Raw genomic sequence first — 17,727 nt, 5'->3', positions numbered from 1 at the left:
GACAACTTATGAGTAGTTAAAGTGATAAAACAAAAGAAAAACGAAAATTGAGGGACTAAAGGTGTTTAAGTGAAAACTAATAATAATAAAACAAAAATTAAAACTCACAACATACTTGTTTGTGTTGTTGAGATCGATCAGAAGACAGGGGCGACCTCAAGCTCCCCAAAACCCTAGTTCATATCAAACACCTCCAATTGAAGGATCAAATCAAGTCCAAAACAAAATCCGAGTTGAGATTAGTGATCCCCATTATAAGGGGGTTGTAAGGTATGTAAAATTTGATGAAAATTCTCTGTTTGAAATTCTCATGAATTCGGGAAATCCGGAATTAGATGATGCATGTTTGTTATTTGGATAGAATAGGGATGATATTGTGTCTAGGAGTAAAACCTAGACAACAACATGTGAAATCATGTCTAAATTCAGGAAATTTCATGAACACAATTTTTGAAGCTTTCGCAATATCTAAACTTTATTTGACAATGTTTTTTTAATTTAAACAATTTGCTTATCTTGTCATGACCGTTTAAACTAGTCGGTGGTTGTCTAGTTATGAATACTTAGAACTTGTGTTGGTAGCTTATGTTTTAAATTTAAACATCTTTTACATAAAATTATATGAATTTTCATTAAATTCATGTATTAATTAGACGGGTGTTATTCACCCCAAATGAACTTCTCCTCCTTCCAGGTTAACTTTGTTAATGGCGACGCAATTTTGGAGAAATCTTGAATGAACCTCCTATAGTACCCCGCAAGCCCTAAGAAGCTTCTAATTTCCGAAGGGTTCTTCGGGGGATTCCATTTCGACACAGCGTCGATCTTTGACGGATCTACCAATACTCCATCGGCACTTATGATGTGGCCGAGAAATTGCACCTCTCGTAACCAAAAGGCACACCTAGAGAATTTCGCATACAACCTTTCTCGTCTAAGTGTCTCTAACACCTCTTGTAAGTGGTGTGCATGCTCAGCTTCACTTTTCGAATACCCTAAAATATCGTCGATGAACACGATGACCGATTTATCCAGCATTGGCTTGCAAACCCGGTTCATGAGGTCCATGAAAGCCGCGGGTGCATTTGTCAGCCCAAATGACATCACGAGGAACTCGTAATGTCCGTATCGCGTGCGGAAAGCCGTCTTCGGCACATCTTCCTCCTTGACCTTTATTTGGTGATACCCCGATCTAAGGTCAATCTTTGAAAACCAGCTCGCACCTTGTAATTGGTCGAATAGATCATCTATCCCCGGTAGCGGGTATCGGTTCTTTACCATGAGTTTGTTTAACTCCCGGTAATCGATACACATGCACATGCTTCCGTCTTTCTTTTTTCACGAACAGTACCGGTGCGCCCCAAGGAGACACACTCGGCCTTATGAATCCCTTGTCAAGCAGGTCTTGAATCTGGGACATCAACTCTTGTAATTCCGATGGCGCGAGTCGGTACGGTGCTTTAGCTACGGGTTTTGCGCCCGGAATCAATTTGATTCCAAACTCTACTTCCCGTTCAGGCGGTATCCCCGGTAAATCTACCGGAAACACATCTTCGTAGTCCCGTACTACCGGTACATCTTCAATCTTCAGTGATTCCTTCTCGGGCTCATTCGCGTATATCATAAAAGCCTTGCATCCTTGCTTCATAAGCTTGTGAGCTTTCAACATCGAGCATATTATGGGGTTACCTCCTTTTTCGCCATAGATAGTGGCGTGCTTCCCGCTCGGAGATGTTAGCTTTATCTCCTTACGAAAACACACGACCTTTGCGTGGTGCTGAGATAGCCAATCCATCCCAACGACTACTTGAAACTCCCCCATTGACATCGGGATTAGGTCTATCAAGTATTCTTCATCATCGATGCTTAATTTGCAGTCTCGACAAATATCACAAACTATAAAACTTTTGTTGTCCCCTATTTCAACTTCTAAGGGCACAGATAATTTCGTCAATACAAATGAAGGATGTCGAATAAATCCATGCGAAATGAAGGATCTATTCGCACCCGTATCAAACAGTACACGTGCAGGAATTGAGTTAATTGTGAATATACCTGAGACAACATCGGGTTCTATTTTCGCTTCGGCCGCGGTAAGTTGGAAGGACCTAGCCTTCGGCTTAAGAGCTTCTGCTGGAGATTCTTTAACGTCTCTCCTTCCCACTAAATCTGGGCATTCGGACTTTTTGTGGCCGGGTTGATAACATTTGTAGCAAACCGAGACTTTACCCGGGCATAGCGACGCCGTGTGCCCCGTCTTACTACATATGGGGCACGGTTTGTCTTTGAACCGACATTCTCCCTTGTGTCCTTTCCCACACACTTTACAACTTGGTGACTCACCTTTAGCATCCACCTTCTTTCCCGATTCCCATGTTCAAGCTTTCTTTGTAGGGCTTGGATTCACATCTTGTGCCCTTCGCTCACCCCTTTCAACTTGTTTCTTCAACTCGATTTCCCGTTCCCGAGCAACGTTTATGATTTCGGTAAGGGTCTCGTATTTTGAAGGAGTCATAAACTCCCTATACTCGGCGCTCAGCATGTTATAGTAATAGTATATTTTCTGTTCTTCATTCGTCACCAATTCATTACAAAACTTCATCTTATCCATAAACGTCGCCGTAATCTTGTCTATGGTCTCGCCCTTGTGCCTAAGTTGCATGAACTTTTCCTTGATTTTATTAATGACCGCTTTGGGACTATGATGTTTAAGAAACGGCGTCTTAAACTCCTCCCATATCATGGCTCTTGCCGCTTCAGCCCTTATTTCATTCTTTTTATTGTCCCACCAATCTTTGGCTTGACCTCTCAACTGACCCGTTCCGTAAGCAACAAAGTCACTTTCGTCACAATGGGTCCTTTCAAACACCCCTTCAATGTCACCCAACCATCTTTGGCAAATTATCGGGTCAACCTCCCTGTTGTAAATTGGCGGTTTACATGCCATAAATTTTTTGTATGAACACCCTTTACGTTCTCCCGATTTCTCTTTGCATGAATCAATTCGAGCAACTGGAAGAGTTGAGTAGGATACATGGCACGTTTCATGTGTCGTAATTGCGGAAATGTCTAGCGGAGGAAACAACCTATATCCATTACGACGATATCGAGGTGGATGAAAGCCCGAATTATGCGGTGAGGCCATTGGAGATTTTAGATCGAAAGGTCAAGCACTTGCGAAACAAACAAATCGATCAAGTCAAGATCAAGTGGGAGCATAGGAAGGGTTCGGACACTACGTGGGAGTCCGAAGAGGAGATGCGACGTCTCTACCCTACACTATTCGGTACGTACTCTGGTTTCGGGGACGAAACCCTTTTAAGGGGGATGGACTTGCAACATCCCGAAAATACACATTTTTAAATTTGTATTTAGTTGCAAATAAAATTAGTAAAAAAATGAACTAACTAGAAATGGCATTAACCTAGTTAATGACAACTTATGAGTAGTTAAAGTGATAAAACAAAAGAAAAACGAAAATTAAGGGACTAAAGGTTTTTAAGTGAAAACTAATAATAATAAAACAAAAATTAAAACTCACAACACACTTGTTTGTGTTGTTGAGATCGATCAGAAGACAGGGGGAGACCTCAAGCTCCCTAAAACCCTAGTTCATATCAAACACCTCCAATTGAAGGATCAAATCAAGTCCAAAACGAAATCCGAGTTGAGATTAGTGATCCCCATTACAAGGGGGTTGTAAGGTATGTAAAATTTGATGAAAATTCTCTGTTTGAAATTCTCATGAATTTGGGAAATCCGAAATTAGATGATGCATGTTTGTTATTTGGATAGAATAGGGATGATATAGTGTCTAGGAGTAAAACCTAGACAACAACATGTGAAATCATGTCTAAATTCAGGAAATTTCATGAACACATTGAAGGTGGTTTATGGGTTTTGTGAGAAAATGATGAACACTAGGGTTTAGAAGGCTATTCTAGTGTAAATTGATTCATAGAAAGAGATTACTGAAATCTGAATGTTAAATTTTATATGTGAAAGCTTGATTTATGTAAATTCGGGCTAAATGATAAGTTAGGGACTTGTTATATAATCATGTAAAATTTTGCCCTTAAAGTGTTTGTATAAATGCCTCAAAGAAGGCTTGAAACTGAAATTTAAGGTTAAAACGCATGATCGTGATGTTTAGGCAAATTATGCGACATATGATAGAAAAAGGAGTTCTAAACGTATCGTGATTGAACTCTATAGGAAAAGATACCGGGGCGTCGAGTGGACAAGCCGGTGGCGACTTGCGTTTGAAGGGCGTGCATTGAAGGTATGTAACTTGACCCGTTACATTAAGTGAATTATTGTTAAATTATATATAGTCGTATTGTAGGATGGAAATTTCATTGATTGTAGCGACCATGATCGTTACTTGAATTAATATGTTTAGAGTTAGTAAGATCCCGTTTGGTAGTCATCATATTGGAGGATTCCACAAGATGAGCCAACGGGTCGATTAGTTGTGTAAATTGTTGTGTTAGTGTTTTAGTGAGTTAACAATGGCGATAACAATCACAAGAGCATTAAGCCATGAGATTGGTAAAGAAATGCGGGTGATGATAAGCCCCGGATGTTGGGTATAAAGTGCCATAGGTTTACTAGTTAAATGGTAGCAAATTGAGTGAAGTTAAAATGGGCCGAATAATTGCATAAGTGATTTTTAGTAGTTTGGTCCGTAAGTTAAATTTTCGGTATTATAATTGGAATAGATACGTTGGTATTGAATTACGAGTTCCTCGTGATGTCATTTGGGCTGACAAATGCACCCGTGGCTTTCATGGACCTCATGAACCGGGTTTGCAAGCCAATGCTGGATAAATCGGTCATCGTGTTCATCGACGATATTTTGGTGTATTCGAAAAGTGAAGCTGAGCATGCACACCACTTACAAGAGGTGTTAGAGACACTTAGACGAGAAAGGTTGTATGTGAAATTCTCTAAGTGTGCATTTTGGTTACGAGAGGTGCAATTTCTCGGCCACATCATAAGTGCCGATGGAGTATTGGTAGATCCGTCAAAGATCGAGGCTGTGTCGAAATGGAATCCCCCGAAGAACCCTTCGGAAATTAGAAGCTTCTTAGGGCTTGCGGGGTACTATAGGAGGTTCATTCAAGATTTCTCCAAAATTGCGTCACCATTAACAAAGTTAACCCGAAAGGAGGAGAAGTTCATTTGGGGTGTTGAACAAGAAAGGGCGTTTCAGACGCTAAAAGAAAAGTTAACTCAAGCTCCGGTATTAACATTGCCGGACGGAGTCGAGGACTTGGAGGTTTATTTGGATGCCTCGTTATCGGGGCTCGGATGTGTTCTGATGCAACGGGGTAAAGTTATAGCTTATGCCTCGAGACAATTGAAGATACATGAAAAGAAATATCCCACGCATGATCTCGAGTTTGCTGCGGTGGTATTTGCGCTAAAAATATGGAGGCACTATTTATATGGGGTAAAGCGCACCATATTCACAGAGTCAAAAGAGCCTAAAATACTTCTTTGATCAGAGGGAGTTAAATATGTGCCAGAGACGATGGTTAGAATCGGTGAAGGATTTCGACTGCGAAATACACTACCGCCCCAGAAAGGCAAATGTGGTGGCGGATGCTCTGAGCAGAAAAGCGGACTATGTTCCAATACGAGTAAGGTCGATGCAGCTTGTGGTGACCTCGGGTATACTTGAACGTATCCGGAAAGCACAAGTAGAAGCAGTGAAAGAGGAGAATTGGAAGAAGGAACGAATAATCGGCTAGTTGAAAGACTTATCGGATGGAAAGAACGGGTTGAAGACTCTGTCACACCCCTAAAATCCACCATGCGGAGTACCACCGCTTGGAGGCGTGACATGACCAGGATTGAGCCACCAATCATTTTGAACAACATATTTAAGTAAATAAAACCAACCACAATACAATTGGTGACCAAAAGGAAGTTAACCAAGTTCAATTTAAACAGCGGAAGCATAAGACGTTAAACCAAAGCATAAGTTCGTAGTCCATAAGTTTAATGACCCAAAACATAAGTTTCATAAGACCATAAAGTTTATTTATTAAGTACGGGACATAACAGTTCGCATCCCACAACGACCACCTCCATGTGCAAGCCCCATAGCATCTAGCGACCTGCAAAGCATGTAACAACGAGTCAACAACAAAAGTTGAGTGAGTTCACGGTTGGTTATCCATTTTAGAGTTGTTTCCAAAAACGTAGTTTAACCTTAATCAGCTATCCAGCCGCGGGGGTTACCCCATAGTTGGAAAACGTTTATTAGTTAACCATCCCATGTCCACCTTCCCTGGCTATCCATCCCGGCACTCCGGCTGTGGGGGCTACCCCATTATTTAAACTAACAGACTCGTTTATCATATCGACTACTAACGAGAATTAATTGTGTCCTAGCGTCGGTGTCTATCATCACCGACGTGCCATAGTCCATTAGTACACGCCCGTCCGACTGGCACGGTGTGAGGTTTGTTAAACCTAATAGCGCTATTAACTAATGACCCGCTCGCCATAGCCTCGGCGATTAAGTCGATATAAAGGGAGTGACTTCGCTGATAGAGTTCTAGTCTAGTAAGTCTAATTCCGTCCCAACAGGAGGAGGAATTCTCATTCCTGAACACGTCCCAAGGACGAGGAATCCCTATTCCTGAACCCATTCCCATTCCCACCGGGAATTTACCATGCTTTGTAGAAAAGTGTGAACTCACCTCGGTTTGCTCGGTTAGGCTCTCAAAAATAGCTAGCAGTCAAGGTCGGTCAATCACGTCCTAATATGATTACCAGTTAGTCATTTAGTGGTTTCACATAGAGCACAAAGTTCCTACACGTATCTACTACATAACATGCATTCACTTTAATAGTTTACGCTCATATAAACATTCCACCTATAGCTACTCAAGAACAAGCATACGATATTGCACATATTACTTTCATTGACATATAACATGTTAGATCATCCTCAGATAACATACTCGATATTTAGATACGCAATTTACTACTTATGTCTTTTCAGCCTTAATATCCAAAATTGGGCTGTTTTCGGGCATTTTAATAAAATAGTTAACTTACTCCAAAAATTCCCAACTTTTTACAGAAGGTGCTAAACGATCGAAATATTATTTTGTAAAAATCTCGGGATCCATTCATTACCAATATTTTATAAAAAATCATTTACCGGACTGTAATCAGATTCATTACTTTCTAACTGCAGTCCACGGAATAATTTATTAAAAATTTATCGTAAGTCCGATTGACGAAATTCCAGTGGGAGAATTACAACGACATCAGTTTCCATCTACAGTACAAATTTCATGACGTAGTTCTACACAGATTTCAAGTTATGGCGAAAAACATAACACATATTTTATGCAGTAAAAACGCAGCCTGAGCTGCTGTCCAAAAACAGACCTTTAAAAATAGTAAACGAAGTCCAAAAATTATGATTCCAGTGCCATTAGAACCGTATTTCGAAATAGTACGTTATAGACTCAAGAAAATCAGTTTTTCGTTAAATATTGACATGTTTACTGCCAACTGAAGTTGGCTGTAAAAGCTTGGACAGAAGCTGTTTTCAGCTTTTAGCTTTCTAACTCGTGTTCAATTGATTCCGTTAACGTGTTTAGTGATCACAACGACATCAAACATCAATATTAACAAGCAAATCATCAGGTAATCAACAAGAATCAAAACAACTTCATATTAACATCACTTCATCACATTTCAACAATATTTCATCATTAAGTTAGCTCTATGTTCAAGACTTTTGCATATGATCTTCTAGTGTTCTTAAGTTTTCATAATAATCTAACTATTAACCACTTAAATAACATGAAAAATGAACGGATCTAAGTTCTTACCACTAGCTCAAGACTAGGGAAGTTCAAGTGAAGAAAAGTGGTGGATAAAAGAAGATGAGAGTGGTCCTTCAACTTCCGAACACACTGAGCTTCGTTGTATGTCTTCTAACACCTATGTATGCTCTTAGAATGCTTGAAAGTGATCAAGTGATGGTGGTGGTGGTGCTCTTGGGGTCGGCCGAAGCCAAGGGAGAGAAGAGAGGGTGAGGTGTGTTGAGTTGTGAATGAGAATTGAAAATAGATAGTCTAGTGGTTAGTGTTTATAACCTCCAACAAGTCCTTAACCATTAGTTCTTGTGTTTCAAAAGTTCCTATCATGATCTTATTTTTAATTCAAGAAAATCAAGTGTGTAAGGCCTTGGTGGCCGTGAGATATGTGGGGGGGGGGTATGTAGAGTAGGTTTAAACTAAGTTAGTTACTTTAAGGTTAAATTGTAAGTATTAGTTAGGTTTCTAGTTAGTTGATATTTTTATGAGGTGTTATGATGTTCGGGGACCATAACTAGCTCAGTAATGTAAAAACAATGCTTCTAGCATTATTTTGGTGTTCCGGGTAATGTCCGGTTATTCAGTTTGATATTGTTCCGTTAAAGTGCTTGATTAATCCCTAAAGTGTCCTATATATATATATATATGTATATGTATATATATATATATACGTATATATATATATATATTTGTAACATTTTTAATTTTCAACACTCAGGAAAGCATACCGGACTATTTAGTAACTTTTCTGTACACTACTAGTATGTTAACAAGCACATGTAAGTATAACACACTAATCAGAAAGCAGTTAACTGATTCAACACAGTCATCAAGCACTTTAATTATCATTAATAAATTGTACGGATACACGGAATTATGAGGGTTGTCACATTCTCCCCCTGTTAAGAAAATTTCATCCCGAAATTTAGCACGTGGTTACTGAGGAAGCTAGTTAAGTTGCGTTGGTTTCCTGGTTTTCCTGGGGTGTCACATCATCCCCCCGTTGATTTGGAATTTCGTCCCGAAATTCTGTAGTAGCTTCAGCCTCAGTAGTGGTTGCATTTTTCTTAAACAGCTGGGGATACTTGAGTTTCATTTGGTCTTCTCGTTCCCAGGTATACTCTGGGCCACGACGGGAATCCCAACAAACTCGAACAAGAGGTATTCTAGTGCGCTTGAGAATTTTAACATCTCGATCAGTAATCTCTACTGGTTCCTCGACGAATCGCAGCTGGTCGTCGATTGTGAGCTCCTTGAGGGGAACTATGAGGGTCTCGTCTGACAGACACTTCTTCAGATATGACGCGTGGAATATGTTGTGAACTCCACTGAGTTCTTCAGGTAGATTCAACCTGTAGGCCACCTTGCTAGTTTTCTCAATGATTTCGAACGGTCCGACATAACACGGATTGAGTTTGCCTCGTTTGCCAAAACAAACTACACCTTTCCAAGGTGAGACTTTGAGTAGCACTCGATCCCCAACCTGGAACTCGAGTGGCTTTCTTCGCTTATCAGCATAGCTTTTCTGACGGTCACGAGCTGCCGCCATTCGTTGTCGTATCTGAGCAATCTTCTCGGTTGTATCTACTACAAGTTCTGGGCCTGTGATTTGACTGTCACCAACTCCTGCCCAACAGAGGGGTGATCGGCACTTCCGTCCATACAATGCCTCAAACGGAGCGGCCTGGATACTGGTGTGGTAACTGTTGTTATAGGAAAACTCCACTAGCGGGAGGTGCTTTTCCCAGCCATTACCAAAATCGATGACACATGCCCTAAGCATGTCTTCAAGGGTCTGGATGGTGCGTTCAGATTGCCCATCCGTCTGTGGGTGATAAGCGGTGCACATATCTAAACGTGAGCCAAAAGACTTGTGCATGGCTTGCCACAGTTCAGAAGTAAAACGCGCGTCACGATCAGAAATGATGGAGGATGGCACTCCGTTCCTTGATACCACTTCCTTTAGGTAAATGTCCGCTAGAGTAGAAAACTTATCCGTTTCCTTGATAGCCAGAAAATGTGCAGACTTGGTCAGTCGATCTACGATCACCCAAATGGTATCGTTTCCGCGTTGAGATCTGGGCAGGCCAGTAATGAAATCCATGGAAATTTGCTCCCATTTCCATTTAGGTATCTCTGGTTGTTGAAGTGGGCCTGATGGTTTCTGGTATTCGACCTTGACCCTAGCACAAGTGAAGCATTTACTGACGTAGGTTGCTATGCTGCCTTTCATAGCAGGCCACCAGTATGTAGTCTTTAGGTCGTGGTACATCTTACCCGAACCAGGATGTACCGAATAACGAGACTTATGTGCTTCATCCATCACAAGTTCGCGTAAGTCTCCATAAAGTGGAACCCAGATGCGTCCGTTAACATAGTAGGCGCCGTTTTCCTTTCGTTCTAGCCGCTGCCTCGATCCTCGTAAGGACTCATCCCTGATGTTCTCTGCTTTCAATACTTCAACCTGAGCATCGCGAATCTGAGCGGGAAGGTTAGATTGGATGGTAAGCTGTAACGCACGTACACGCTTAGGTATAGTATCCTTTCGGCTGAGGGCGTCCGCCACAACATTGGCCTTGCCCGGATGGTATTTGATAGCGCATTCATAATCATTCAAGAGTTCGACCCATCGGGGTTGACGCATGTTTAACTCCTTTTGCTTGAAGATATGCTCGAGACTCCTGTGATCGGTGTAAATGGTGCACTTGGTACCGTACAGGTAATGTCTCCATATCTTAAGTGCGAAAATAACTGCTCCCAATTCCAAGTCGTGTGTAGTGTAGTTCCTTTTGTGAACTTTAAGTTGGCGCGATGCGTAGGCAATGACCTTGTCACGTTGCATCAACACGCAACCAAGTCCTTGGATGGAAGCGTCGCAATAAACCACAAAATCATCTGTGCCTTTAGGCAATGAGAGGATAGGCGCGCTACAAAGTCTATCTTTCAGGTGCTGAAATGCGGACTCCTGTGCATCACCCCAATGATAGGTGACACCCTTCTGAGTCAATGAAGTGAGAGGTTGCGCAATCTTGGAGAAATCTTTGATAAACCTTCTGTAATATCCTGCCAAACCCAAGAATTGGCGGATTTCTGTTGGTGTACAGGGTGCAGGCCAGTTCTTAATCGAGTCAACCTTAGATGGATCCACATGAATTCCATCCTTGTTTACCACATGGCCTAGAAAGTGGACTTCGCGAAGCCAGAAGTCACATTTCGAAAACTTGGCATACAACTGCTCTTTTCGAAGAAGTTCCAGAATAAGCCTCAGATGTTGCTCGTGTTCCTCCTGACTCTTAGAATAGATCAGGATGTCGTCGATGAACACTATGACAAACTTATCCAGGTAAGGCTTGCACACTCGGTTCATGAGATCCATGAAGACTGCAGGTGCATTCGTTAATCCGAAAGGCATAACCAGAAACTCGTAATGGCCGTAACGAGTTCTCAATGCTGTTTTGGAGACGTCCTCCTCTCGGACTCTCAGCTGATGGTATCCCGATCTCAAATCAATCTTAGAGTAATAACTCGACCCTTGCAATTGGTCGAACAAATCGTCAATGCGTGGAAGAGGATAACGATTTTTCACGGTCACCTTGTTGAGTTCGCGGTAGTCAATACACATTCTGAAGGTACCGTTTTTCTTCTTTACGAATAACACTGGAGCTCCCCAAGGCGAAGAGCTAGGACGTATGAAACCCTTTTCCAGGAGTTCTTGTAGTTGCGTAGACAGTTCTTCGAGTTTTGATGGAGCTAGACGATATCGTGCTCGAGCTACTGGTGCTGCTCCAGGAGCTAGCTCGATTTGAAACTCAACTTGGCGATGAGGCGGAAGACCAGGTAATTCCTCGGGAAATACCTCAGGAAAGTCGCGTTCAATAGGTATGTCTTCTATTGTCCTTTCTTCAGCGGATGAATCAGAAACGAGGGCTAGAATAGCGGTGTGGCCCTTTCGCAAGCACTTCTGGGCCTTAAGGAAAGAGATGATGCCTACAACAGCACCACCCTTGTCGCCACGAATCATGAGGGGTTCTTTACCAGAACGAGGGATACGGACGATTTTCTCCTTGCAAATAATCTCCGCTTGTTGTTGAGATAACCAATCCATCCCAATAATGACGTCAAAACTACCCAAAATGATAGGAATAAGATCGATAGAAAAGGTCTGACCCGCTAGTTCGAGGTTACAGCCCTTAACTATGTGTGTGGCTTCAAGACTTTTACCGTTTGCTATTTCTACCGTGTGTTTGGTGTTCAAAAGTGTTAGAGTGCGCTTAAGCATCTAACTAACTTTTAAGGACACGTAGCTAGTATCGGCACCCGAATCAAATAAAACAGTAACAAAGAAATCATCTAGAAGAAACTTACCCATCACAATGTTGGGATCGTTCCTTGCATCACCCTGACCAATCACGTACGCACGACCCCTTGCCCCATTACCATTGTTGTTTCCCCCATTGTCGTTTCCATTCCCCTGATTGCTGTTGTTCTGGTTCTGATTTAGCTGGGGGCAGTCCTTCTTGAAATGGCCCTCAGCACCACATTGAAAGCACCCCTTGTTGTTACCTTGTTGTTGCTGATGCTGGCGTTGATTTGGTGGGGCTTGCTGTTGCTGCCGATTCTGATTTGCTGGACACTGACTCCTGCAATCCCTTGCAATGTGACCAGGCTTGTTGCACCGATGACAGTTGCCTTTACTACATGGCCCGCTGTGGTGCAAGTTGCAACGATTACATTTGGGGTGATTCCCCTTGTATCCACCTTGACCTTGATTCCCAGAAGACTACTGACTGGGGCTCCTGTACTCGTCTGTCTTTCGCTGCTGGGATTGAGCTGAAGCAGAACCCTTGCCCAAATTTCCATCCCACTTGCGCTTATTATCATTGGGAGCATCAGAAGTAGTAGCGCTAATACGCTTGGGCAGCCTGTTCTACTCAACTGCCTGATCAGTGAGATGATGAGCCAACTTGATGATTTGTTGTATGGTGCCAAGATTAGCTGAGGTTACGTGACTCTGAATCTCTGGTACAAGACCCTTGAGGTACAACTCAATACGTTTGATGGGAGGGTCCACCATTGTAGGACACAAGATGGCCAGCTCGTTTGACCTCTTCGTGTATGCCTCGATCTCAGGCCCTGTCATCTTTAAATTGAAAAATTCCACCTCCAGCTTGTGGATGTCGTCACGACTGTAGTACTCTTCTTTGATTAACTCTTTGAAGTCATTCCATGGGGTGGCATTAGCAACCGCCAGCCCAAGCAGTTGAACCTGTGCTTTCCACCAGGTTAATGCAGCACCTTCGAGTGTTCCGGTAGCAAATTTCACCCTACGGTCTTCAAGGCATTCACACATCTCGAAAACAGACTCGAGCTTCTTGAACCAGTGAAGAAGACCTACAGCTCCTTCTGTGCCGCTGAAAGTACTAGGTCGGCAATCCATGAAGGTTTTGAATGTGCACACAGGAGGTTGTGCAGGTTGACCTGTCGCGCGAGAGCGAAAAGACAAGATTAAACACAAGAGTTGGTTTGCGAGGGTAGGGTCTAAACGACCTAAGATGGGTTGATATGGCAGGTTATAGCTCCTGCAGGGACAGCTGCGAGTGCCTCAACAACTCATTCATTGATCAAAGCCGTCAACTGGGCTTGAGTTAGGTTGATACGTCCACCGCGTCCGTTCATGATCTTCACAATGAAGCAACGTAAGTGAGAAAAGTGTCGCGAAAGTGCGTAAGTGTGGGACGACAGGAGAGAGTAAGCACACAAGGTTCAAATAGCAGTTATCACGTTAACTAATGCACAGTGTGAACTATCTAACCGACAATATAACATAAATCATACCACCTATTCTGTCGAGCCTTGCACGTGGAGTGAAGCGTCATTGTGGATCGTTGAGCACTGTACAGGTTATAGACTGGTTTTTATCAAAAAGCTTTTCCCTTTTTAAATCCAAGTTCACTATAAGCAATGGCTCTGATACCAATCTTTCACACCCCCAAAATCCACCATGCGGAGTACCACCGCTTGGAGGCGTGACATGACCAGGATCGAGCCACCAATCATATTGAACAACATATTTAAGTAAATAAAACCAACCACAATACAATTGGTGACCAACAGGAAGTTAACCAAGTTCAATTTAAACAGCGGAAGCATAAGACATTAAACCAGAACATAAGTTCGTAGTCCATAAGTTTAATGACCCGAAACATAAGTTTCATAAGATCATAAAGTTTATTTATTAAGTACGGGACATAATGTCACACCCCGAATTATCAGAGCTTGGCGTGACTGGACCGGTATCTTCATTGCACAGCGGAAGCAAAAGGTTAAGACTTCTAAACAGTGAACGCCTGCTAGGTACTCGAATTTCCATGGGTTCTCCTATTCCAACCGTTCCATAGTCTTAAAAAATGCAACCTGAGAAAGAACATGCGAAAAAGTCAACATAAAGTTGAGCGAGTTCATAGTTTGTTTTGAAAAGATTTAAAATAAATCTTTTTGTTTACCGGTTTAAAATATGTTGAGAAAATATAGAAAAAAAATATTTTCTCGGCATGATATATGAAAGTTGTGAGTCTAGCCCACGAGAGTGTTTGTGCATTGCACGAGAGAGAATGGGCCAAGCCCAAACTAACCTTTGTAAGCAGGATCAGCGCGTCCTCTTACTTAGGTATAATTTGAAAAATGTTACCAAAGATTGTAAATCTAGGTATTTGTGAGTTTCCATCAAATGAATCTTATGAATATAGGAAATTTTTAGTGTTGTAAATGGGTATGTAAAGCGTCTATGAACAGGTTGATCGTTAATGTTTCGCGAGGACATTAACGTATGCGGCGACATAGGAAGTACTCAACCTGTGTAGACGGTTTTTAGTGTCGAATCACCTCGACTGTGTCGAATCACCTCGACTGTGTGAACCACCTCGATTGTGTCGAATCACCTTGACCGTGTCGAATCACCTCGACTGTGTCGAATCACCTCGACTGTGTCGAATCCCCTCGACTGTGTCGAATCACCTCGACTGTGTCGAATCACCTCGACTGTGTCGCCCGTACCCATTAGAAAATCATGCACGTTTCGTAAATAGGCGCGTGTTTTGTAAAACCGGTATGTTTGATCGAAATCATTCGTAAACCATTTAAGTTCCTTGAAATTCGTTCGCAACACGGTTTAGAAATATGAGTTTTCGTTCATGGAAAAGTTGTTTATTTTTGCAAAACTTGCATGTCTTTCCACCCCCGAAAACATTTATAAAAATGTAAAATAGTAAAAAGTGGGGGTTATGAACTCACCTTGACATTCCTGTGCAAAGCTAGCTTAGCGTGTTTCCGTAGTGTCGTTCCAAGAATGTGAACTCGCTAGCGTGCAACTAAAGCATTCCTAATCAAGGAATAATTATAAGTTTCTAACTAAATTGGCGCAGCTAAACTACGTGTCCGAGCTCTACCGAATCGTTAACTAAACGATTCTATGAAGGTGTTATTGTTATTTGACTTAGAATAACCAATCTATGGTTATTTGGTCCCATTTATAATCGGGATAAAACTAAGTCTTGAAAGTGACTTAGTTTTTGAATGGTTTACAATATATAGGTTTATATATTTAAATATAAATATACTTACGGTGTCGTGTTAGTTGTGACGAATAGAAATACGTAGGTGGATAGCGGTTCGTGTCATCATAGTAGTTGTCGAAGGATGGAAATAAATATACATGCATATATTTCTACATATGTGTCTATATATCGAAAGCTTGATGTTTGAAATGAATTCAAACATTTGAGTCGTCTTACAAGAATACTCGGACTCTAAATAATGGAAAGTAATATAAATAACTATATTTACTTCATAAGATTTCCGAATACTAACATTTGAGATAAATATAAAAATTATATTTAGCTCTTTAGAAAGTTTAAAGTCGGCGCTTAAAATGAATATAAAACGTTACACTTATTTCATGCCTAAGTACAAAGTGGATTGTTTGAAATAAATATAGACATTATATTTAAACAAATGTTCAGAATTCTCGACATTCGACATATAACTCATTTTGTAAAAGCAATTGAGACTAAACACGCTTTGAAATAATATAATAAGATTCGAGTCTTAGTGGTTTAAAATAAAATAAATCGTATTCGTCGAATGTTATAACTTTATTTGTAATTCGTAAAGTCGCCAAAATAAATGTACTTTCGTATTTATTTTATAAGAAAATTCAAACTTCGATATGTGTCGTTTATATAATATAAAGATGTTTGATATATGTTGGATTTTTTTACGAAAACGGACAGAGTTTCCTCTGTTCTTGGACGATCCGACATCTAAAGTGTCGATTTATTTTCAAAATTCAATCAATTACTCAACACTGTAACAATATATATAAGATTCTTGTCAAAGTATATCAAAAGTAAACTAATATCGATTCTGGTCGAGCTCGGTCGCGTATAACTATAACTTTTCATAACAACGAAATAGATAAAGAGAATTTTCGTGTCGTTTAAACTTTTACCGCGTCTTGCGTTTGACCAGTTGACCCGACAGTTGACTGCCGTTGACTGGGGTTTGGCCAGTTGACTTTCGTCGACTAATTTTGACCGTGTCGTGAACGAGAACCACCCAAAACTGACCTGAACCGTAATCTGAACTGAAATCTGACCGAACCAAATCGTGACCTGAGGTGGACTAAGTTTGGCCCGTAACCTGTCTTGTTGAACCGAACCGAACCAAGACCCGAGATGTCACCCGAACCGACACTTGATTGAACTTGAACCAACCCACAAACTTGAAACGTGAATAAAACCACCACCATTACCGCCACTGCCGTAGACAGCATGGCTCCGGCGGTGAGCGCCGCCGTCGGCCAACACCACCCCCCTCCCCCCATCAATATCATCCTCGTCTTCAAACACATCGGCATCATATGGCCGGAAAAGCTTAGAACTTATAAGGTTCTGATAAAAAAAATAGGCTAAGGAGTATGAAAAAAATAGGGACCAGATCTTACCGGTATGTCGTCGGTACGTCGCCACGTTTTTCCGGCCGCCAGGGATCGACCGGTGTTTGGTTGGTTCTCCGTTTACTCTGTCGTTCCCTCTCTTTCTGCTCTCTCTCACTCTCTCGCTCTGATCTCGCCGCCACACGCCACCACCATCTGGTGGTGGCATCCATTAAATCAGAAAATATAGGGGGTGTCGGGTGGTAATTTAGGATGAATCAGGAGGTTTAGGGTTTCTCATATGTAGGAGAAGAGGGATACAGTGTGTGTGTGTGTGAATTGTATCGAGAGGGAGAGAACACTTGAGTTTTTGAGAAGATAGAATTTTTCATGTGTGTGTATTGTCTGTGTTTGAGTTTGTGGTAGGCAAGAGAAATGGATGAGGTTACTTGGAAGGGAATTAGGTATGAACGGCTGGACAAATGAAGCTATAGGGTTCACTATCCCTTATATAGCTAGGTTAAATTAGTGGGCTTTGGGCTTGGGCCCAAGGCCCACAAGCCCAATCCCTGTATTTAAGTGGCCCGAATTTTCCTATGAGACCCGTTATCAAACCCGATGTCTCCGTAACGTCAAATGATAAAATTTTATTATTAAAATACGTGAAGCATAATCAGTAGTCGTTTGTGCGCTCGATCGTCGATTATGGTTAATTTCGCGTAAAGTCGCGTTATTTGTCGATCTAACCGTTTTTCGTTCCGTTTTCGACTACGGTAGTTAAAATTTAATCACGATTCATACTAATTATATCGCAAAAGTTTAGTTTTGGAAGTAATTACGCGTGTCCGATGCTTTCGTTTGTCGACGGTGCGTTCCTGCATTCGCGTTTTTCTTTCACGTTTACGTTTTGTGGCGTACGGAAGCACGACAAATTCACAAAAATTA

At 41.6% G+C, this 17,727-nt stretch overlaps 1 protein-coding gene across 2 annotated transcripts; it reads right to left on the bottom strand.

Annotated features, from left to right (window-relative positions):
* Positions 1–16,180: 16,180 nt before the first annotated feature.
* LOC110873118 lies at positions 16,181–17,257 on the bottom strand. Of its 2 annotated transcripts, none has more exons than XM_022122042.2 (2): positions 16,852–17,257; positions 16,181–16,780 (listed from the first exon to the last, which is right to left on the bottom strand). In XM_022122042.2, the coding sequence occupies exons 1-2, from the start codon at positions 17,013–17,015 to the stop codon at positions 16,432–16,434; spliced, it is 513 nt and encodes a 170-aa protein (XP_021977734.1). In that variant the 5' UTR covers positions 17,016–17,257; the 3' UTR covers positions 16,181–16,431. The 2 variants fall into 2 exon arrangements, with proteins under 2 accessions (XP_021977734.1, XP_021977735.1); XM_022122043.2 differs by having other exon boundaries at positions 16,181–16,746.
* Positions 17,258–17,727: the final 470 nt, after the last annotated feature.

This window comes from Helianthus annuus, chromosome 8 (genome assembly GCF_002127325.2).
Source record: "Helianthus annuus cultivar XRQ/B chromosome 8, HanXRQr2.0-SUNRISE, whole genome shotgun sequence".
NCBI lineage: Eukaryota > Viridiplantae > Streptophyta > Magnoliopsida > Asterales > Asteraceae > Helianthus > Helianthus annuus.
Note: the sequence above shows the minus strand (reverse complement) of the source record. Positions and strands in the feature narration are given on the sequence as shown.